Consider the following 22744-nt stretch of genomic DNA (forward strand, 5'->3'; position numbering starts at 1 on the left):
GGCATAGAAGTTCCTGTTTCCCGGCTTCAGTATGGCTCAGCCCTGGGGAGCCTTTTGGGGAGCGAACCAGAGGATGAAAGACACTCTCTTTCTCTCTCTCCCTCCCTCCCCTCTAACTCTGCTTTTTAAATAAATTAACTAAATCTTCCAAAAAATAAAAAGGGAAAGCCAACAACACATTCATTGTCTCTCTTTCTCTGATTCATGGGGAGGGAGAGGCTACAAAGCCTGAAGAGGGAAGGAACATGGTTGGAAACACAGAAGACCTCTGATGAGAGTGTGGGACTGGCTCTTCCTCCAAGGCAGAGCAACAGAAGAGGTGACCGAGACAAGGAGACAGGGAACTCCCATACCCGGAGTGAAGTCAGACATGAAGCTGAGCTCCGAAGAGGAAAAGACTTGGACCATCCTTTTTTTTTTTTTTTTTTTTTTTTTGGACAGGCAGAGTGGACAGTGAGAGAGAGAGAAAGGTCTTCCTTTGCCGTTGGTTCACCCTCCAATGGCTGCCGCGGCCAGCGTGCTGCAGCCAGCGCACTGCACTGATCTGATGGCAGGAGCCAGGTGCTTCTCCTGGTCTCCCATGGGGTGCAGGGCCCAAGTACTTGGGCCATCCTCCACTGCACTCCCTGGCCACAGCAGAGAGCTGGCCTGGAAGAGGGGCAACCGGGACAGAATCCAGCCCCCAGACCGGGACTAGAACCCGGTGTGCTGGTGCCGCAAGGCAGAGGATTAGTCTAGTGAGCCGCGGCGCTGGCGACCATCCACTTTTCACAGGTATTAATGAGTCCACAAAAGGTCAGTAAAAGGTAATGTTGGTAAAATGCAGTATTGTCCTAACATAATTCTCAGTGATAAAATTTCTAAGCAGGAATTTCATTGTGCCCTTCATAAATGTTTCTAAGAATCTAGAATTGTTAATCTTACCCTTGGGCCAGGAACCGTGGTGCAGTGGGTTAAGCTGCTGCTAGGGAAGCCCACACCCCCTTTAGAGTGCCTAGGATTGAGTCTGCCTCCACTTCTGATCCAGCTTCCTGCTGGTGCACACCCTGGGAGACAGCAAATGATGGTGTGACAAATTGGGTTCCCATGTGCCAGCCATGTGGAAGATGGGGATGGAGTTCCTGGCTCCTGGCTTCAGCCTGGCCCAGCTCCAGCTGTCATAGGAAATTAGGGGAATTAATCAACAAATGGAAAGTCTCTCCCTTTCTCTCTCTCTCTCTCTCTCTCTCTCTCTCTCTTTCTCTCTCTGTGTGTGCTGCTGTATCTTTCAAATAAATAAAAATAAAGACAAATAAAGAAAATTTACACTTAGCTAACAGGTTAGGTGGTCCAGAACCTTGTGCCTAAGTTGCCAGTCAGTTTTTGTAGAGGGTCACATCACACTGAATTCCAAAGCTTAAAAATAGGGCCTTTGTTATCTTCTGCTAAAGCTGGGAAACTATTAGGGCCAGTGCTGTGGCAGCACCAGCATTCCATTTGGGCACCAGTTCATGTCCCAGCTGCTCCTCTTCTGATCCAGCTCTCTGCTTATGGCCTGGAAAAGCAGAGGAAGATGACCCAAGTGTTTGGGTCCCTGCACTGGCATGGGAAACCCAGAAGAAGCTCCTGGCTCCTGGCTTGGGATCAGTCCAGCTCTGGCCATTGCGACCATTTAGGGAGTGAACCAGCAGATAGAAGACCTTTCTCTCTGTCTCTCCCTCTCTGTGTCTGTAACTCTAACTCTTAAATAAATAAATAAAATCTTAAAAAAAATAAAAGGTTGGGAAAATGTTTGTTCTAAAGTGCAAACCTGATCAGTTTCCCTGAGGATCAAAGGCTCCTGGGCTTTAATTATTTCTCATTCTAACTGTTGTTTTCTTGGAACAGTTTTGCAATGAATTTCGTTAATCCTGAGGAAAGAGCCTCTAATTACAAAAGCAAAAAGTCAAGCACATCATCTCAGATCCTTCCTCTTTGTGTTTCTGTCCAAGTCAGAACTTGGCCCCTCATCACATTTCTCACACCCAAAAAATCATCTGCACTTTGCAATTGTTTCCTTATTCGCCAAGGTGTGCACATGTGATAAGCATTTCCTAGAGAATTCCCACTGTTCTAGAAACATTACACTCTTCCCCCAAACACGCTGCTGATCCTAGTAATAGACTCCTACCAATACCCACATTCTCCTGATCAAGACCCACCCTTGTATGCCCAAATTTCACTCTGCCCCATCAGAAGAGGGCAACCAGCCCTAGGGTGCTCTCAAGGATATGTCTGGACTCTTCCCATCAATCTTTGGGGCCTGCATCCAACCTGTCTGATGCTTCTCTTATCCATAGTGGTCACGGAAGCCTCTGAGCCACAGTTTCCCCAGCTGTAAAGGAAGAGGGCAAAGAATGGACTCCATGATCTCTATCAGCTCTTTAACTCTACACTTCTTGGTGTCTGTGCATGAAGCTAAGCTGATTAAGTGAGTAAGTCAGCCACACCCCCTCCTTGTCCTATTTCCTATTCAATACTTTGCAGCTAACCCAGTAGAACATTTCCTCATCTAAGAATTCCACAATTCTGTGACGGAAGTTCAGGTTACTTCTAATAAAATGAGCCCTTTAATTTTGTTTTGTTCTTTAAGTGGTTGAGTTAGAACCATACGTTTGTCCTTTGGGGTCTCCCTGCCTCTATGACTATAGTCCTCAAGAGTTTAGTTATAATCAGGAATAAACACAGATCTCCATTATTGTGGTGTAGTGGGAATTGCCTAGAATTTATTCTTAGGCCAAACTCTTATCTGAGCCTTCTGGGTCCTTGTTATATATCTGGGGCAAATGTGGGCATCATAGCTGCAGTTTAAATGCATCCCTCACTGGCTCTGTTTATGCCACAACTCCTCATGCAGTTGAAAGTGTTTTATAGTTTTACTTATTTGTATGTAACTCAATTTTGATCCTGTCTCAAGTAAAACTTTTCTTTATGTTGAATCAGCATCATCAAGATCCAATGAGGAAAATAAAATCCATGCTAAGTAGTTTGATTGATGAAATTTAAATACATGTAAATACCGAAGTGTTGGAAGAACTCAATTTAAGTGCTAATAGGGTTACACAGAAAGTAATAACTACCAGATACTACTGCCACTCACGGGACCTGAGGGACAAGGAAGGGATGATGTTATCAGTGTAGGAATCAGTGTAGTTACCCTGTGGGAGCTACAGCCTTGGAAAAGGTTCCAAAAGGAGCTAGAAGTATGGTGGGGCTCTCCTGGTGGGAACTGAGGCACAGAGAGTGGAGCTTTCTGGCAGGAACTGGAAACACAGTAGAAACAGCCTCTGCTTGATAAGATTCCCAAAACAGAAAGAAACACCCTGGGTTCTTCCCCTCCCAAACTCGCATTGCTTGCCAGGAACTCCCATTGGCTGAACCTAACCAGAAGTCAATGGGAAAGGGATTCTGGGGAATGCAAGATAGCTCCTTGGGATTCAAAGCTGGTAAGGACAACGAAAGAATCTAAGAGAAAACAGGCAAATGACTTATATAAGAATAGGAAGAGGAGATACAAGTAACCAGTAAACATAGGAAAATATGCTCAACCTCATTATAACCAGGGAAATGCAATTTTATACCATAATCAGATACCACTTTACCTCTTACCAAAATGTTTAGATGCCAAATGTTGGTGAAGATATGCAGGGTAGTAATGCTGGTGCACACATATGGGAGTGTAACTTGGAAAACACGTGGGTGTCATCTAATAATGATGATACTAAATATATTCTGTGCTCCAGAAATTCCAGTTCTAGGAGAATTTCTGATAGTTGCTCAGAAAACTGTAACAATGTGCAACAGGAGAAGGCACAAAAAAAATGTTCATAGTTGCACTGTGACAGACAGTAAACTACCTAAATGGAAACTACTCAGTTAGAAACTACTCAGATATATACCAACAAGGGAATATGCAAAGTGAGTTTTATTCTTATAATGGACACTACATAAAAATGAATGAACTATAGCTATACACACCAACACAAATATATGTCACAGACATAACTTTGAACCACAAAGGCAAGTAGAAAAAAAGCCAACCTTGACATTATTCGATTTACATAAAATTAAAAACCATGCAAAACTATTTACACTATTTAAGGAAAGAATTATGTGTGGGGGCCGGCGCCGTGGCTCAATAGGCTAATCCTCCACCTAGCGGCGCCAGCACACCGGGTTCTAGTCCCTGTTGGGGCGCCGGATTCTTTCCCAGTTGCCCCTCTTCCAGGCCAGCTCTCTGCTGTGGCCAGGGAAGGCAGTGGAGGATGGCCCAAGTACTTGGGCCCTGCACCCCATGGGAGACCAGGAGAAGCACCTGGCTCCTGCCATCAGATCAGCGCGGTACGCTGGCCACAGCACGCCAGCCATGGCAGCCATTGGAGGGTGAACCAACGGCAAAAGGAAGACCTTTCTCTCTGTCTCTCTCTCTCACTATCCACCACTCTGCCTGTCCAAAAAAAAAAAAAAAAAAAAAGAATTATATGTGGGAAAACTGAAAAGAAAGGAATGATAAATAATTCAGAAGAGTGGTCCCCTCTGTGTGGGAGTAAACTGGATACAATTAGGAAAAAACCCACAAGCATAGCTACTCTCTCTCTCTTTTTTTTTTTTTTTTAGGTACGGCATATTTTCAGATTAAAACCATGATTTCCAAAACTTCAAAAGCTTCCCTATCTTCCAAAAGTTTAATTGGGAAGACAATACTATCAACAGTCATGCAGTTCTAAATTTCCACCATGGCACTATCTTCACTTGCAACCATTAAGCTTACCTAATTAATCCTGGTTCTTAGTTTCCAAAACTGAACAAATGAGGATAAAAGCGCTACTTGGTTCAAGGATGATTACTAAGCAATAGAAAATGCTTAGCAGTGGGTGCCAGGTATCTAATATTTAGTTCACACTATCACCTCACTTTGAAGTGTCCCTCTCACCACCATTGTCTATTGAATGTCACTGATTCAGGGACATTCCGCCCAGTGCCTAAAGACTCTCCCTTCCTCACAAGCAAATTTCCCCCTCTTTTTAATGTGCAGGCCTCCTGTTACTTGCACCATTTATGAGGCATCTACCATCTACTTATTTATTCATTTGTCTAGTGAATCACATGCAGGTACTGGAAACACAGAAGTGAATAAAGCAGACATAGTAATTGCTTTCATGGAGTCTGCATTCTAATGAGGAAGACAGACAAATGAGCGCTAAGCACATAATTATTTCACCCAGCTGTGCATGGTACAATCAGGGAAATGTGTGGGATGCTTGAGAATCTGTCCATATAAAGGAAGCTCACCTAGACTGTAAAGAAAGATGATTTCTCTGAGAAAGTGACATTCAAGGTGAGACCTGGAGGATACACTACTTTCTAATGTCACTATAGACAATAAATACAGATGGAGGGTCTATAACCTAGATGGAGCATCAGGGCACCTGTCCTTAAAGAAAGACTATCAGTAGGAGGTAATACTTGGAAATGCCAAGTGAAGATAATATGCAAGATTATACAGGTGTTTGGAGAATGGTTAATCCTCACAGCTAGGGCCCTTCAGAGAAACGTTTTCTGTAAAATGTGAGAGTTCAGCAGAAACAGTAAGGAAGGATAGAGCTAAGACAAGGGAAGGGATAACAAATATTCAGGATATAAATATATAGGCAGAGACAGGAAAAAGCAAAGTTCAGACAGATTGCTTTAACCCAGGAGTCATGTGGGAAGGAATTTAACCAGGTTATGGAGGACAAAGGTTCAAGGAAGGCAGCTCCTCAACTGGTCCTTGTAGGGATTTAATCACGTACATCTGGTGGGAGACAGTGACAGAACAGAGGCCGGACAATGCAAGACAGGGCCAGAAGACAGCCAAGAGTCCAACGTGGCACGCTGTGGGGTGGGCAGGGGACAGACTGATTGATTTTGGTGAGGGCGTAAGTACAAATGATAGCATTTATTTTTGATAGAGTTTTCTTTTTGTATCATGGACTTCTTTGAGCCTCTCATGAAAGCATCGAACTCTTCCCCCTCAGAAAGCTGCATACAATTTATAAAGTTGCATGAAATTTCAGTGATTCACAATACCTCTGAACACTCAACCAGGAAACCTTGCTACAATCAAGAGCACTAAAAGGACTTGAATAGAATGGTGATGTGTTCCAAAGTATCTAGAATATCTTCCTGAGAGGATCGTAATTGTTGGCAGTGAGGTCAGTTGAGAAATTATTGCAATAGGGCCTAATGCAAGCAGGAGCTCATATGATCCTAGGATATGGTGGTAACTGTAAGAATTCAGTCATTAATTAAACCAACATTTACTTAGAGTTTAGTCTGGGACAGGCCCTCTGCTCAGGACTGGAGACATGACAGCAAACAAGACCAGACCACCTCCCTCAAGGACCTCCAAGCTGGCCAGGATCAGAAGGAAAGGCAGGGAGCTACAGATGCAGTGGGCATCAGATCACTGGTAGGCTCTTACTCGGGGAACATCAAAGTCTTCAATATCACAGTTAAGGTCCTTCAAAACAGCCACCTATCATTTTTTGCTGTCATTTCCTCTTAGGCCTCAATACAATCTCTCCCTCCCTCTCTCTCTCCCTGTACTGTGCTGTCTTCTGCCCTTGTCTTGCATTTTCCTGCCTCTGACCTGTCACTATTTCTCCCACCAGCTGTACCTTCAAGGCCCAGTTGAGATGTTTGCCTTCCTTGAACATGTGTCTGCTCTCCCATTTACTCTGCTCCGTGTTACTCTGTGTGCTTCAGCCTCCCCCAGCACCCACTAAACCCCAGCACCCACTAAACTTTGTTACTCTATTTCATGAGGTATCTAGTTCCTGTGATGGTGAATCTACTGAACTGTAAGGCTAGAGCCCAGGACAGCACAGAGCCAGGGTGGGTTTGGGAGCCATCCACAGAACTCTGGAATCAGGTAAGACAAGTAGACCATCACACCCTCAAGGACACTCACTTCTGGGGAACAGGGCTGGGGCCACCTCTACTATACATGATCCACTCGGAGACTGCAGGGTTTAAATATACAGGACAGTCACCTCCAGGCAAATTAGGTCATTAGGCATTCGGAGCATTTACAAGGATAGCATGTCCGCAAAGGAGATGTGGGACTTGCACCTTCTGGTTCTGGTTGTAGACTTCTACATTTCTCCTGGACGGAATAATATGTTATACTGTTAAGCAAAGCGCTTACTTAAGTGGTTATAAAAATGAATCATCCTTGCAAGTGTTACAGCGCCGCTAAGATAACTCTTAGTTTTAATTCTTCACAATCGCAGGTCAAACAGGAAGGTACCAATATCTCACCTGTATTTGCGCTATCAAAATACTCCAGACGTCGCCCATGACGACTGAACACTTTGCCTTGGCTGCAGCCGCCACAGGCCTGGCGTGCATTTCCTCGTCTGCGGAAGGAGGTGATATGGCGACCTTTCCAGCCCGGCAGTGGAATGAAAAAGTCAGCCTGGCCTGCGGTGCCCTGGGCCGAGGGCAAGGTCCTAAACTGATGAACCCACCCACCTGGGTGGTGCCAAGTCCCCACAAGCTCCGAGTCTCCCCAGCTGTGCTGCTGAAGGGGTGAGGGCAGGTGTCACAGCCCCCTACCCCCGCCCCCGCCCAGTCCAGAGCCCTGGGCCGCTCTCTCCGGCGCCCTCGACGCCCACTACGCCCACTTCCCGCTCTCTCACGCGTCCACACTCGCAGGTGTCTGCCGCGTCCTCCCCCGCCCGCTCCCCAGGGCCGAGGAGACCGCGTTTGATTGGCCGAGGGCGGCAGGGGCGGTGCCTACGCCCCGTGAGGTCGGGGGCAAAGGCGCTGGCGCGGCAAGCCGGGCGCACCAGCAGCGGTGGGCTCAGCGTGCGCCCGAAGACCCGGTGGCACCGTCTGGGCTGGCTCAGGATGAGGACGCGCTGGGCGACCCCTCGCTGCGCTGCGGGGCTCCTCGCGCTGCTCCTCCCGTGCCTGGGGCTGGCGGAGCCCATTGGCCGCGCAGGTAACCGCGGGCGCGTCCGCCCGCCAGCCCGCTGAGGGGCCATGACGCTGGGGGCTACCTTTGCCGGGGTGGGGACTGCTGCTCTCTGTCGGGTCGCGGTCCGGGAGTCGGGAGCAGGACCTGGCACCGACGGGGAGGGTCTAGGCGGACCTTGGGTGCCTCCGCGGTGGAAAGGAGGGCGCGGCGGGGCGTGGGAGGGCAGGGCCTCTCTGGCGCTGAGGGGATGCAGAATGTCTCCCAAGTGTGTCCCTCGCCCCTCCCTCACAGTCTCTGAAAAGCTGCATGCCTGGAGGATGGAGTTCTCCATCTCCCTTCTACAATCCTGTCCGGCCCGTTCTCTCCCCCTTGGACCCCTTGGTCCTTCCACGTCCCGGGGCGCTTCCGCTCCTAGCGCCAAACGTTCCCAGTGATTCCCAGGCTTCACCGCGCCCATGGTGCGCGTCAAAAAAGTCAGGTTAAGCCATCTTCTCCGAAAGGGACCGCGACCAAGAACCAAGATCGGCTGTGACGCCCTCCCACACCACCCGGAAAAGCGACCCTTCTTTGTAATTGACTTTGCAGCGCCAAACGACACCCCCACCCCCACTCCCCGGCAGGCTGACAGCCTTATGCGGAAGCGCAGGTCGCTGACTCGGGGACCTGCAAGCCTCTCACCATGGAACCAGAGCCCGGACCGCACTTGACTAACGCGCAAGGCGGTGCCAACCCCGCCAGCCCCCTGTGCAGCCACCGCATCTTGCTTTTACTTTCTCTTTTTGCCTTGACACAAGATGTGCCAAGGACTTTGTTTCTTGGGCCACCTCCATTGACTGCTTCTCTTACCCTGCCCGTTATGAGGAAGGAACAGGTGGTGAGGGCCGTGTCTGAAACACAGAAGTTGTTGGTGGCTCTTCTTTGCTGCCAGGCTGAGTGACTGTCTGGTTCAGATGTTTTTCAGAGTGATTGGGAAGAGGTTTTCCCGGAGTGTGAGTGGCACCATCCTACTTGTGTCAAGGACCTGTTCACGGATCTTGCTTTCACTCCCAGTTCTCCATTCTTCCTTGCCCCTCCGGGCTGGGAACTACCTAAAGAGCCAGTCCTAGTACAGTCCCTTATTGCTGTGAGAAGTCTATTCTGCCTCCCCAACAACCCAAGGAGAAAATTTCACGACAGCCCCTAACTATGGTGAACACACTAACCTTGAGATCACAAACCTCCTGGTTTATTCCTAAATCGACTTTAGTCCTATATGTTTATTCTCCTGCACAACATTTCATATTTCCTTAGTTCTGGAAGCCTCCACAGTCCCCATCCTTTCTCTGTCTTCCCCAGAGTACCAGGCTGAACTAAGCACCTAGCACTAGGGTCCCAAGGCTGTTTGTTATCCTACATCCTTCCTGACTGCTCTGGGCTGCTCTGGTCAGCTGCCTTACCCCAAACCAGACCAGACTTGTAGCCTTCCTGGGAGGAACACTGAATGGTGAGCACCCAGCCATTGGGGTCGCTTCTTTGGCAGTGCATCAGCTTCAAGATGCTGGTGATGGCGTGCCCCGGGTCAGGTGTGCACAGCTAAGTTTGGTCCAAATGCTGAAGGAGCGCATCTGTGTCCCTGGAGAGATGCCATATTTACTTACTGAGTTTACATTTTGTGCCTGCTTTTAGAGTTAACAGTTTGAAATGAAACAATCTTTTAGGGATTCCTGAGGTTCTTAACAGCCCATACCAGTCAATCTGTGCTGTGTGATTTTCTGATTCCAAGACGACCACCATGAACCCAAACATTACTCCAGAACCTGTTTTTGAACCAGGAAACCCAGACTTGATTCTCACCTGCTGCACCTGTGCACTCTGCACAAAGGGCTTGACAGTGTGAGCTGTGGACATTTCTCTGAAACTACAATTGCTGCAGTATTCATCGCTCCTGGCTTCCCAAGCCATTTCCTTCTTCAGTGGTGTGTGGTTAGCTCTTTGGTATAGGATTCATAAGACAGGAGTTATTTAGTAGTCATAATATGCAAACACTGGGAGGTAGTTTTCCTTCAACAGATGTAAAAATACTAAAAATTCAATTTATGATAATGCTACTTAAGCCATTTTCTCTTAACTGCCACCTGAGTATTTGTATAAAATGAAGCATAGTGAAAATGCTTCTGGGGTAATGAGGCATCTTTTAATCTGCCTCTGCCTTTGAGATTTGTCCCAATATTGTATTTGGAGCATTAGAACTCCATAAACTTTCTTGAGGACTAGTGTGAAGTTATAAAGTGAACAGATGCAGTATGAAGTGATCAGTAAGCATCTATCTCTCTCTCTCTCTTTTTTTTTTTTTTTTGCATTTCATAAATACAACTTTAAGAACCTAGTGACAGTGACTCTTCCCACCATACCCACCCTCCCACCCAGCCCCCTGTGAAGTCCCCCAGCCAGACTCAGGCATCTCCTTTCAGCTGGTTGCTGGGCGTGCAGGCACAAGCTGGCCCAGCTGTTGCATACGTCCAAAATGGCGCCCACCAGCTATCAGCTAGTTACAGGACACTGGTGCTGGGTGGTCAGGGAGGGAGAAGTGTGCCCTCTAGATTGGTAGGTAAACTGACCCCCACAGGGCTCCAAACCAGACTCACACCAAACTCTTCCCACAGCTTTATCACCAGTGGCATGGGCTGCTGCAATCTGGTCTCACCTTACTCTCCAAAGCTGGTGTGGAGGCTCTCAGCTTCTGGGGTCCTGAATTGTATATGTCCACACCCTCCACGTAGGTCCACAGTGTCCGTCTAATATGTGTGGAGTTTCTTCTGCCATTTTCTCCCTAACTTCATGGAGATTACTCTCTCTCCATGTTTGTTTGTCTTTTTTACTATCTTCCCCTAGACTAGAGCAGTAAGCTCCCTCCCTATTATGCCCCTCCACACATCTTAGAAATAGCTCTGTAATTACCTTTTCAAAGTTTAACACACCTCTAAGATAGTTTCTGCAACCTTTTGCAACAGATTTGGGAAGGAATTATTTTCACACTTTTTCAGTGCTGCTTCCCACCCTCCTGCCATCCCATAGGGTCATAAGGCTGAGGCCAATGGAACAGCACCTGCTAGGAGTAAAAAGGATGTGGGGAAACACCGTGAGAGGACAGGACTCTCCCTAGCTAATGTATTACATGTGAATGTTTATATATACATTGTATAGGGGAGGCCATAACAAGTTACCTGAAATAATTTTAATATCTGTGCTAAGTGACCACTGTAAATGTTAAACATTGATTTTGCATACTTGGTTCAAATACAAGTGTAATCTGAGGCAAGAACTACATTTACAGGTGTTGTAATTTGTTAAAGTGTTGGGCAACCCCTCTTTAGCATAGCTACTCTGTGCTACCCATACTTCCCCTATAGCCTTTCAGAGTTCCTGCAATACTATAAAGACCACAGGTGTTCCAGAAGCAAAGTGTGTATAGAAAGGAGGAGAGTACATTTTTCTCTTCCAAAGTGTGTTTATAAAGCAACACTGTCACTTCAGTGCACATGCCCAATATAAGTGAGATTAGAATAAACCTGAAATACCACCAGCAGAAGCATGACACAAAATTGTGGACATCTGTTCACGGTGAGCTTGCCAAAGTCTAGAATAACCTGAATGACTAAGGACACTGTTACCTTGTGGAAACATAGAATGTTAACCCTAAAAGTGCCTGAGGTATCTTTAATTCTGCTGCTTTCCTCTGTCATTTGGAGCTATGAAGACCCTGGGAGACCAAATAAATGACTTCTGCGAGTTCTCCCAGCTAACTGGGAACAGAGGTTGGTTTTCAGTATAGGACCTCCAACTGCTTGTCTCATTGCTCTTTTTGCACTATATGTGGTTGTAGTGCAAACTTTTTTCTGCTGTCGTTCCTGACACTTTAAAATACAAGGTTCATTTTGGAGAGGTGAGGCAAAATTGCTTGGAAGAGAGAGAGAGCAGGGGTGCGACTGGTTATTGACTATGTGGGAGAAGGACATTAGAGAAAGTGTGAGTGATCATCTCTCACTACATTTTCCTTCTTCTTGCGTAACCCTCCAAACTATGTCTGTCAAGAGGGGTGCAGGATGGAGGCTGCTATGGCGACATACAAAGCTGCACTCTGTGGATCTTCTGAAATTCAAATCTGAGCACAGAAATAAAGTGTTAAGGTGTTTTCTGTTGTTATTCCTGTTGATTTTCTTTTTGCTTCTGTTCTTTTAAACAAAAGCCAAAAAAAAAAAAAATCCACCAAAGTTCAAGCTACAGTCAGAGTTAATTTTATAGTCATTATTTACATGGTAAAATTTCCCCTTAAGTTGCTGGCCTCTAGTATGAAAATTTTTAAAAACCCATGAATTATTACTAGAAAAAGTGTTCAGTGTTAGTAAAAGCAGTGATAGTAAATTGTCATCAAAATGAAACTGCCTTTTGGGAACCAAAATTTGTTGCGTCCTTCTGCTGAACTCCGCTTCACTGACATTGCTTAAGCTTGTCTAAAATATTTCAGCTTTCTTCTCATTAACATAATGATCTGTGCAATTAATGTTCCGATTTTTTTTCCTTTGTAAAAGAACTGACCAGATTGTTCAGTTATAGTTTGTTATAACAGATGTGAATCTTGTGTCACAAACTCAGGTGTGCAAGAAACAGTGCATTATTTTATTTTCAGAAAATCAAAAAAATCTGATTTTGAGTTCCCAGTCAGACTGACAAGACTTCAATTTCTGTTGTTATCTGGGTCTCCGCCAGCTCATGCAAAACCTCACAGGGACATTCGTGGCGATTTCCCTTCAGACGTCAACTCCCAGGGGTTACTTCTGAGTCCTGTCATTCAGATCTCTAGATCTTGACTCTGGAGGCTCATGCGATTCCAAGAGTTTAGGTGATCCATGCAGTCAGCCCCCCAAGCCTCTGACCTTCCTACAGGTAGTACTCTGGAGCTGGCCGCAGGTCCCCCATACTCTCAGAACCAGATACTGTTTCCGCTCGTTCCGTTACTCTTGTACCCTCTGAAAAGTCTCCGCATCTCCTGATATACCTCAGTGAATTCAGCCCTCCACAAAAGGTCCAAGGAGAGGTGGTCTACAAGCAGATTCTCCTTTTGCCTGGCCACGCTCACTTGCCTAGGGCCGAGGCACACAAACACGTGACTACATGCTTGGATCAGGAGAAAGGAACATACAGTGAGAACAAAGAATCAACTTCTCATTTAATGTACCTTCCTGCCACTGTAGCTAAAATGGAAGAATTGTACGAAGTAGGCACAGGACATTTTTCACTGACCATAGACCACCTGCCTAAGGAAGATGAAGACTAAGGAGCTTCTTTATCTTACTAAACAAGAGGGAAAAGATCTTCCATGCAATAGCAATAACACATACTGCTCTTTGCAGGTGCTTTGCAGGTGTTAGCTCATTCATGCTACATCCTCCATATGAAGTAATGAGAAAACTGAAGCCCAGCGGTTATGGGTTTTTCACCAAACACATGGCTATTAAGTAGCTGAGACAGAATGTGAGCCTAGGCACACTGGCTGCAGAGCCGATGCCCTTGACCCATACTAACGGCCTTTCCAGCCACTGCTACGCTCCTGCTTTGCACAGGACTTTACCAAAGTCTGAGGGTGGGAGCAGTCTGGTGGTATGCACCTACTCCTTAGCAAGCAGGGAGCAAGGCGCATTGGCCACGTAATTCAGAATCCTGAAATGTCTTTCCTTCACTGTCCGTCTTGACTCAGGTAATGAGCCATTCACCATTGTCAACGAAAACACAGGCAAGTGCCTCAAGGTACTGGATGACTGGATAGTAGCAAAAGATTGTAATGAAACCGAGGACGTGTTATGGAAGTGGGTGTCGCAGCATCGGCTCTTCCATTTGGAGTCCCAGAAGTGCCTTGGCCTAGATATCACCAAACCCACGTACTCTTTGAAAATGTTCAGCTGTGATTCCCAGGCCATGCTATGGTGGAAATGTGAGCACCGTCATCTGTACGGTGCTGCCCAGTACAGGTTGGCTGTGAAGGACGGATACGCCATAGCGAGCACAAACGTGTCCGATGTCTGGAAGAAGGGAGGCTCAGAGGAAGGCCTGTGTGACCAGCCTTACCGTGGTGAGTACTGGGGAGGGATTTTGACCTGTTTTTCATTGTGCCTATTAAATGTGACAGTAAATATGCACAGTTGCATAAAAATAAAACCAGAGCGGTAAGGCCAGCCAGAAAGCCATGCAGTTCCAGGCACTGTGCCGTGACTGTGAACCGCACACCTGTGAGGGCAGTCACGTCTGCCCCTCCTCCCGCCCTTTACAAGTAAGGCAGGGGGAGGTTAAGCGTCTTGTCTGGGGTCACACAGCAGTGAACTTAGCCTTTCAGATATTCTGGAATCTGAGCACATTTACCCCCTCCAGCAACACTCTGAACTCTGGAAGAAAGGAAAGTTACAGTAACAGGAAACTTACAGGCCAAAGGTCAAGAGGTCGAAAAAAATGGGTCTTAATTCTAAGTTAAAAAGAAGAAAGAAATGGGTATTTTTCCTTGTATACAATTTTGATATAATGAGAACATCTTAAGCGTCTCATGTGGGCTTGTTGTTTTCATTTTTGGCATGTTTATCACACATGAGGTTTCTGTTTATAATTCAACATTTTGAGGGTGGACTTATCAATTGCTTTCAAAAATAAGTGTATGAATATTGCCTTTAGAGGAGCAGACCATGAACGATACTCTGAATCAAGGGACTGGATTGTAATGAATTTCCATGTTTAAAAAGAATGAGTAGGCCAGCGCCACGCCTCACTAGGCTAATCCTCCGCCTGCGGCGCCAGCACCCCGGGTTCTAGTCCCGGTCGGGGGCCGGATTCAGTCCCGGTTGCTCCTCTTCCATTCCAGCTCTCTGCTGTGGCCAGGGAGTGCAGTGGAGGATGGCCCAGGTCCTTGGGCCCTGTACCCACATGGGAGACCAGGAGGAAGCACCTGGCTCCTGGCTTCAGCCTTAGTGGCCACTTAGGGAGTGAACCAACGGAAAAGGAAGACCTTTCTCTCTCTCTCACTGTCTAACTCTGCCTGTCAAAAAAAAAAAAAAAAAAAAGTAGATTTATTTTTCAAACAGTAAATGTAATCAGCTGTCACCCCAGCAATCCTTTTGTTGTATGTCCTAAATTATACCAAGTGTTTATAGATCTTATTTAAGTACTATTATTTTGCCTTTTTAAAAAAGATTTATTTATTTGGGAGTCAGAGAGAGGGAGAGACAGAAACCTTCCATCTGTTGATTCACTCCCCAGATGGCCCCAACAGCCAGTCAGAAGCCAGGAGCTTCTTCTCGGTCTCCTTTGTGGACACAGGGGCCCAAGAACTTGGGCCATTTTTCACTGCCTTCCCAGGCACATTAGCATGAAGCTGGATCGGAAGTGAAGTAGCCAGGACTCCAAACAGGCATCCTAGCACTACAGGTGGTGGCCAGCCCCCTTTACTTTCTTTTTAAAACTTATATTATTTTCTGAAGGTTGTCCTCCTCTTTTAAATCTATTTCAAGCTAATTTTAGCCTCAAATTCAGGATAGCTGCTTTACTTCCCACTATTTGCAGAGGTTTTCCTCCTAGTGAAAATGCACAAAATCTGAGAATGTCAAGATATACTGTTGCAGAGGCCAGTGCTGTGGCATAGTAGGTTAAGCCTCCCCCTGCAGCAACAGCATTCCCATATAGGCACCGGTTCAAGCCCCAACTGCTCCACTTTCAATCCAGCTGCCTGCTAATGGTCTGGGAAAACAATGAAAGACAGTCTAAGTGCTTGAGCCCCTGTACCCGTGTGGGAGATCTGGAAGAAACTCTGGCTCCTGGCTTCACATCAGCCATGCCATTTGAAGAGTGGACCAGCAAATGGAAGACCTCTCTCTCAAATAAATAAATATATAAACCTTTTAAAAATGTATTGTTGCAGACATATATTAGAGAATTGCAGGTGGGACTGACCTTTTCTTCAATCCCCTGCCTATCTGCAGTTCAATAAATCTGTCTCTGTTAGCCAGCTTCCCCCTAAATTTAAAGTGGTTGCTTAAACTTTAAACAATTGCTTTCTTTAAAAATAAAAGGAGGGGGAATGCGAGTGGCAGCGCTGTGGCGTAGCGGGTAAAGCTGCCGCCTGTAGTGCTGGCATCCCATATGGGCGCCAGTTCAAGTCCCAGCTGCTCTGCTTCCAATCCAGCTCTGCTATGGCCTGGGAAAGAAGTACAAGGTGGCCCAAGTCTTTGGGTCCCTGTACCCATGTAGGAGACCCGGAAGAAGCTCCTTGCTTCAGATTGGCACAGCTCTGGCCATTGCGGCCAACTGGGGAATGAGCCAGCAGATGGAAGATCTCTCCCTCTCTCTCTGCCTCTGCCTCTCCCTTTCAAATAAATAAATCTTTTTTAAAAATTATGTATTTGAAAGGTAATTAGAGAGTTTCAGAGAGGGAGGGAGGGAGGGAGAGAGAGAGAGATCTTCCATCTGCTGGTTCACTCCTGATATGACCTCAATGGCCAGAGCTGGGTCAATCCGTAGCCGAAGCAGAAACTTCTTCCCGGTTTCCCACCTGGGTGCAGGGACCCAAGCCCACTTGGGCCATGTCCCTCTGCTTTCTCAGGCACATTAGCAGGGAGTTGGATTGGAAGTGGAGCAATTGGAACTTGAAATGGCACCCATGTGGGATGCCAGCACCACATTTTACCCACTATGCCACAGCGCTGGCCCCAGCAATTGCTTTCTTGATACCACTTAATGATCTTTAAATTTTGTGCTACAAAACCTGTTTATAACATGGCAACCAAAAGAAAACATGGAACCAGAGAGAATGTCTTCCAAACTGGATTTAACTTGTTTCATTGTTTTTTTCAGAGACCTTCTTGACAGGATTGTCTCTGTCTCCCACCCCTAGTTCTTTTGAGGGATGTGGTTTATTATATTCTTAATCGCCTGTAGTTGGCAAAATGTCTTCATTTAATAAAATATTAAGTCCTGACAGTTCTACCTTATTAAATTGATGTATAGTCCTTCCTGTTCTTAGGGACTGCTGGCTAAAGTCAGGGACTTTCTCTTGGACTGCTCTGTCAGACTACTGATACTGGTCCCTACCCTCCTTTCTTATCTAGTTGTATATAGAGATAAGAAATATGAGATACCTGAATCCCAGCAAGTGAAGTCCAAGGTTACCCAGTTTATTCTGGCAAAGCAAGGGCTCAAAAATCAAGATTCCTTTCCCCAAAGATGGCTTTCTTTTCTCTCCCCTGATTTTTGCAACGTACAAAAAAATTTCTAATATATATGGACATTTATGAATCATTGAGTCTTAGTTGTGTCATCTTCACTTTAGAGAAAAACTTTTTTGGGGGCCAACACCATGGCTCACTTGATTAATCCTCTGCCTGCGGTGCCGGCATCCCATATTGGGGCCGGGTTCTAGTGCCAGCTGCTCCTCTTCCAGTCCAGCTTTCTCATGTGGCCCGGGAGGGCAGTGGAAGATGGCCCAAGTCCTTGGGCCCCTGCACGTTCATGGTAGACCAGGAAGAAGCACCTGGCTCCTGGCTTCAGATCGTGCAGCGCCAGCCGTAGAGGCCAATTGGGGGGTGAACCAACGGAAGAAAGACCTTTCTGTCGATCTCTCTCTCTCACTGTCTATAACTCTACCTGTCAAATAAAAAAATATAAACTTTTTCAGTTATGTACATTTTATGAGTGAACTACTTTTGACCAACACTCAGATATTCACTTATATCATTATTATATCTTGGTCTCAATGGCAGTTTTCAGATTTTGAATGTTTGATGAATCATGCAGAGGAAATGGAACTATCTGAATTTCGGGGCAACTCCTAGAAGGCTGCCAACCTCTTCCACCATTGAAGCTTTTTGACTCATGTTATGAAGAAACTAGTTTGTTTTCCACAGAAGCACCTCATCTCATGAAACGTTGCCTATTACATAATAAGCTGTTGCTTTAAAGATATTTGGACCACAAATTCACATGTTCAGCTAAGAGTCATCTTGAAAAGCCAGTCTTGCTAAGGAAACTCATGGGAGTTAGGAGGTCCAGCAACAGCAGAGAATGTGTGGGAATAAAACTCTTAGTGAACACTTAGCATAGCTTAGCTGTTTCTGTTTGTGATTGTCGTATGTTTATCATGCTTCAAAGCTCACTGTGACTGAGAGCCTTCTAATTGAAGCCTAGCTTTGAGCTAAGAATTGAAACCTGAGAAAGCAGCCACTGATGTCAGAAATTGTCCTTGTGTGCCAAGGCCTCTAATCAAGAGCCTGTTCTCAATCCTGTCACTTACAGCTGAGTGACCGAATATTTCACTTAACTACTCTACAAAAAGGGTTTTTCACAAACATGTGTAGCAGTTGCCCTACTGACCTCACAGGTTAATGGTTAAGAGCAAGTGAAAGAAATGTGTGTAAAATCACTTTGTATTGCAGAAGTAAAAGGTTTTCCAGAAAAAAAAACAAACAAACAAACAAAAAAAAACGGTTCTACAAGTAACAGTATTCAGGGACTGTCTTCTTAGTGTTGTAATAAAGGAAGGGAAATTGGTCACGAACTGTTGAGACTTTCAAGTGTGGTAAGAAACAAAGCAAGAATTCACAAAACAGAAGTACTAAATTAAAAACTATTGACATGACATAAAAAAACAAAACCAGTGGTCCATAAAAGATTGCTTGCAAAGAAAAGTATCCCCTTTTTTCTTACCTTGTGCTGAATGGTTGCTTAAAACGTTCCAAACTGTTAAATTAAGTCTCACACTTCATTAGATGAATGCTTGAAAATAATGAGCGATATAGAATCAAATATTGTCTTAAGCACACTTTTAAGCAAATTTGCGAGACATTCTGAGACACTAATAGTCTTGTGAAAGATGATGAGATCTGATGACTGTGCTTTACCTAATAGCCTTGATTTTATCTGATGAGGATCAGGATTTTAAATATACTGAGGGTATAGAGAAAGGTAATAGGAATTGATGCAGTGTGAGATGTTCTGTTAAAACACCGTTGGAAGAAAATTATGGACAAAGATATTGAACTCTTCATCCAAGCATATTTGAAGTTGGAATCATTTTTCAGTGGCTCTTTGTGTACCCCAGAAAAATGACTAAAATGAGAAGCTCAGTCTGCTCGCCCACTGGCCACCAGCTGGTCTCCTGACTGCCCCTTTGAAGCCTTTAGGTTCTCATGTCCTGTATTACCATGCCCTGCCCCCACCCTGTTTCTTCTCACTTCCTCAAAATCCAGTCCCCATTCTGCATCTGATTTCTGAACAGCAGACTCTTTAACACCAGGGGTGGTCCCAAAGCTCACACGCACCCCCAGTGATTCCATGATATTTTTCTAGCCCCACACTTACCAAAGGAAACAAAATATAGGTGAGTTTAATCTCAAGGCACCTCTATAGTGAAGTTCTCTACCACCCACAGTAGTCAGTCAATCCTTACTTGATCAAGCCAGGATCTTTCAGCTTTTCATCACACCACGGTAAGTGAAGCTTTATGTGCACTTTCTCACTGAATCATCACCAACAATCCTTGTGATAAGTATGACTGTTCCCAAGTTTCAAATGCAGAAACCAAGGCTAATGGAGGTTAGATAGATAGCCAGCATTCAAGCCCAGACCTGAGCAGTCAGCGTCCCTGCTCTCAATTTCCATGCTATGCAGCCTGCTTGGACAGAGGTGTTCTTGTGAATGAAAGAGTAACCTTTCTTTAAAAAGTTTTAGAAGTTTGCTGACTAAAGCTCATTATCCAGCTTGTAACTGTTCTCTGCTTTCTTCCCAATGCACAGAGATATATACCAGAGATGGGAACTCCTTTGGGAGACCTTGTGAATTTCCATTCCTGGTTGATGGGAAATGGCATCATGAATGCATCGTTAGTAAAAATCATAGTGGGCCATGGTGTGCCACCACCTTAAATTATGAATATGATCAAAAGTGGGGTATCTGCTTAAAACCAGGTATGTATGGGCTGCAAACTATGTATAGCACAGAGAGAGTACTATATATGTGAGGCAAAAGGGAGAAGGAAGAGTTCAGGATGACTCAAAAGTTACTATAGCCAATACTATTCCTAGATAAGAAGCATAGGCTTGGAGAAAGAGCAGTAATGTGTAGTTACGTGTTTGCTTTCAGAATCAGGTCAGGAAGAAGAGACCTGAGACAGGCTATGTCGTGGAAGACAAAGGAGAGAGTGTGATGGGTGGCCCCAGTAGCTCAGAGAAGCGTGAGCAGTTGGGAGATTGCTGCTGACCTTTAGCCGAGCAATTTCAGAACATTAGTGTGAGTAGAAGCTGGGTTAAAGGGAACCCTGTATGAATCATGGAGAAGAAAAAGAGTGATGGTTAGCATGAGGGAAAATGGATTGCCAAAAAAGTTCTAGAAAAGTGGTGAAGAGTGTGCCGAGTGTGGAAGAGAATGGAGAAAGACAGGCCTGGCCTTCTCAGAATGAGTGCCGGTGTTTCCCCTCCATTCCTGTGTGTTAGTGCACTTTTTCTAGTGGCTTCTTACTAGAGGCAAACCACTCAGGTGGTGCTGAAGAACTCACTCTTCCTTAAAATGAGAGGTGAGACCAAGGCAGCTGTTGGATCATTATCTGGAAAGTAGCTGAGACAGTTTCTCCCCAATTAGGTGAGAGTTACAGGGAATCACAGACCTGACAGGTGATAGGTGCTTAAGAAGTATTGTTAAATGGGTAATAGGTTGAAAGACTTTGTAGCAATGATAAAATAAAGAGCTCCAAACCTATGTAACAGTAGTTAACACTTATATGGCCCTGCAAGATGACAGGTACTTTTCTAAGCTCTCAATGAGTGTTAATTCATTCAGTCATCACAGCAACCCCGTAAGATAGGTAACATAATTTATTTCCATTTTGTAGATGGGCATGGTGAGGCATAGGGGAGCTATATAAGCTGCCTAAGGTCACACAGCTAATAAATATCAGGAAATCCAGCTGTGAAGTTCTTTTCCTAAAGAGCTACACTATGCTGCCTCACTAAGTAGCCAGCCTGGTGGTATTCATAAACTCATCCTCCGTAAAGGAAACTGGGACTTTAAAATACAGATTGCTAAGCAACTTAAAGAGGTGATACTGGGCCAGTGGCTTTCTAACCCCAGAATTCCACAGAGTTCCCAGGACGGTTTGTTAGGATGTAGGGCCCATCTCCACACATTCTGAATCAGTAGATTTTGGGCAGGTAGGAGGAGGCATGAATTTACAGCAAGCTTTTAGGTAATTCTGATGCTGCTACTCTGGGGAACCATGTCTTGAGAAGTACTTACCTAGGCAGAGGTGTAGCTTTTTCAACACCTGGAACCTACTGAAATAGAAAAAGCCAGTATTTGCTTTAGCTGTAATTGATAACAAGCAGCATTTGATCAAGCAGGTACAACTGTGGTTTGTATCAGACGTCTCAGATGTAAAAAGGGGTTTAGAGGTTGTGCGGTACAAAGACCTATTTCTCAGGTGAGAGGCAGCAGGTGCAGGTTGATGGAATGACCTGTCAGGGCCAGAGCACATTCATGGCAGAAGCCGGTGGAGAACCAGAATTACTGATCTTCATTCCCCAGCGTATTTACCCAACTATACCTTGCTGCCTAATTTGGGATTAGCCACCTTTGGGTAGTGAGATGTTATTGTATTAATGTTGACCCTAGAGGTAGCTTTTATGGAAGAAGCAAGATTGTGAGTTTTGGAAGCCTGACAACTGCTAACCCGTGAGGGTTGTGTTGCATAGCAAACACACTGCCATCCCACTGGAAGCTTCTGGATTTGCAAGTGTAGGGCCTCAGTAGTAATGATAAACCTTCAGGAAATGCCTGCAAATCTACCCTTTTTGTTTCCATCAAATGTCACCATCTCTGTTGTTATCTATGCCATAAAAAAGAGGCCATTCAGAAGACCAAGTCCAGGCTCAGAGATCAGTGATCTGATTATAACTCAGTCACAAACACCTCTAGATCTTTGTTCCCATCTCTAAAGGAGAGCAATAGACAAGGTGATTTCTAAAGACCTTTCCAGTTTATAGGCCCAAGAATCTAGCATTTGATATGTAACTGGTCATGGGAGGCCATTTGAAAAATCCCTGAGTATCCTGTGTTACCACACTTGACAGACTACATTGGTTTCTCCCCTCTTGTTAGGAGTACATGGGAGGCTCTGAGTTTACTTAAAAAAATAAGATTTATTTGTTTATTTGAAAGGCAGAGTTACAGCAGAGAAAGAGGAGAGACAAAGAAATATTCTATTCACTGGTTCACTTCCCAAATGGCCACAACAGCCAGAGGTGGGCCAGGCTGAAGCCGGGAGCTTCTTCTGGGTCTCCCACGTGGATGCAGGGTACTCTGCTTCTTTCCCAGGTGCATTAGCAGGGAGCTGGATTGGAAGTGGAGCAGCCAGGACTCAAAACAGCACCCATATGGAATGCCAGTGCTGCAGGCCATGGCTTTAACCTGCTGTAATACAGCACCAGCCCCTGAGTATACTTTTGAACTAGTTATCTAAACACCTCAACACCTATCTCATCCAGAAAATAACCTTAAGATTCTTTGGAATTATAGATGCTTTTATATAGCTGTTAAAGAATATAATGTGTACATTAAAGTACATACATGTTTGTAAACATATGCATATATAATGAATATATAATGTGAATTATATAATGTTGATTATATATCATAAGTTCAATCATCTGCTAAAATGTTAGAGAGAAACCTGGGCTTAGTTCCCCAAATTAGGTAATCCCT

At 45.2% G+C, this 22744-nt stretch overlaps 1 protein-coding gene and 1 long non-coding RNA gene across 4 annotated transcripts in view; one reads left to right on the forward strand and one right to left on the reverse strand.

Moving 5' to 3' along the window:
• Positions 1–7552, reverse strand: part of LOC149127404 (uncharacterized) — an 84888-nt gene extending 77336 nt beyond the window's left edge. Inside the window, exon 1 of one of the 2 annotated variants that reach the window (XR_016230852.1) lies at positions 7321–7552. This is a non-coding gene — a long non-coding RNA (uncharacterized LOC149127404). The remainder of the gene's footprint in view (positions 1–7320) is intronic. The other variant, XR_016230853.1, reaches the window with a different exon arrangement.
• A 201-nt stretch (positions 7553–7753) lies between these two features.
• LY75 (lymphocyte antigen 75) overlaps positions 7754–22744 on the forward strand; it is a 109919-nt gene continuing 94928 nt past the window's right edge. The window contains exons 1-3 of one of the 2 annotated variants that reach the window (XM_070070821.2): positions 7754–8005; positions 13716–14087; positions 19786–19956. In XM_070070821.2, coding sequence (XP_069926922.1) covers positions 7912–8005; positions 13716–14087; positions 19786–19956 — 637 coding nt within the window. In that variant the 5' untranslated portion in view covers positions 7754–7911. The remainder of the gene's footprint in view (positions 8006–13715; positions 14088–19785; positions 19957–22744) is intronic. The other variant, XM_089328279.1, reaches the window with a different exon arrangement.

Source organism: Oryctolagus cuniculus, chromosome 3, assembly GCF_051225735.1.
Source record: "Oryctolagus cuniculus isolate XC-2025 breed Fujian yellow rabbit chromosome 3, ASM5122573v1, whole genome shotgun sequence".
In the NCBI taxonomy this organism is placed as follows: domain Eukaryota; kingdom Metazoa; phylum Chordata; class Mammalia; order Lagomorpha; family Leporidae; genus Oryctolagus; species Oryctolagus cuniculus.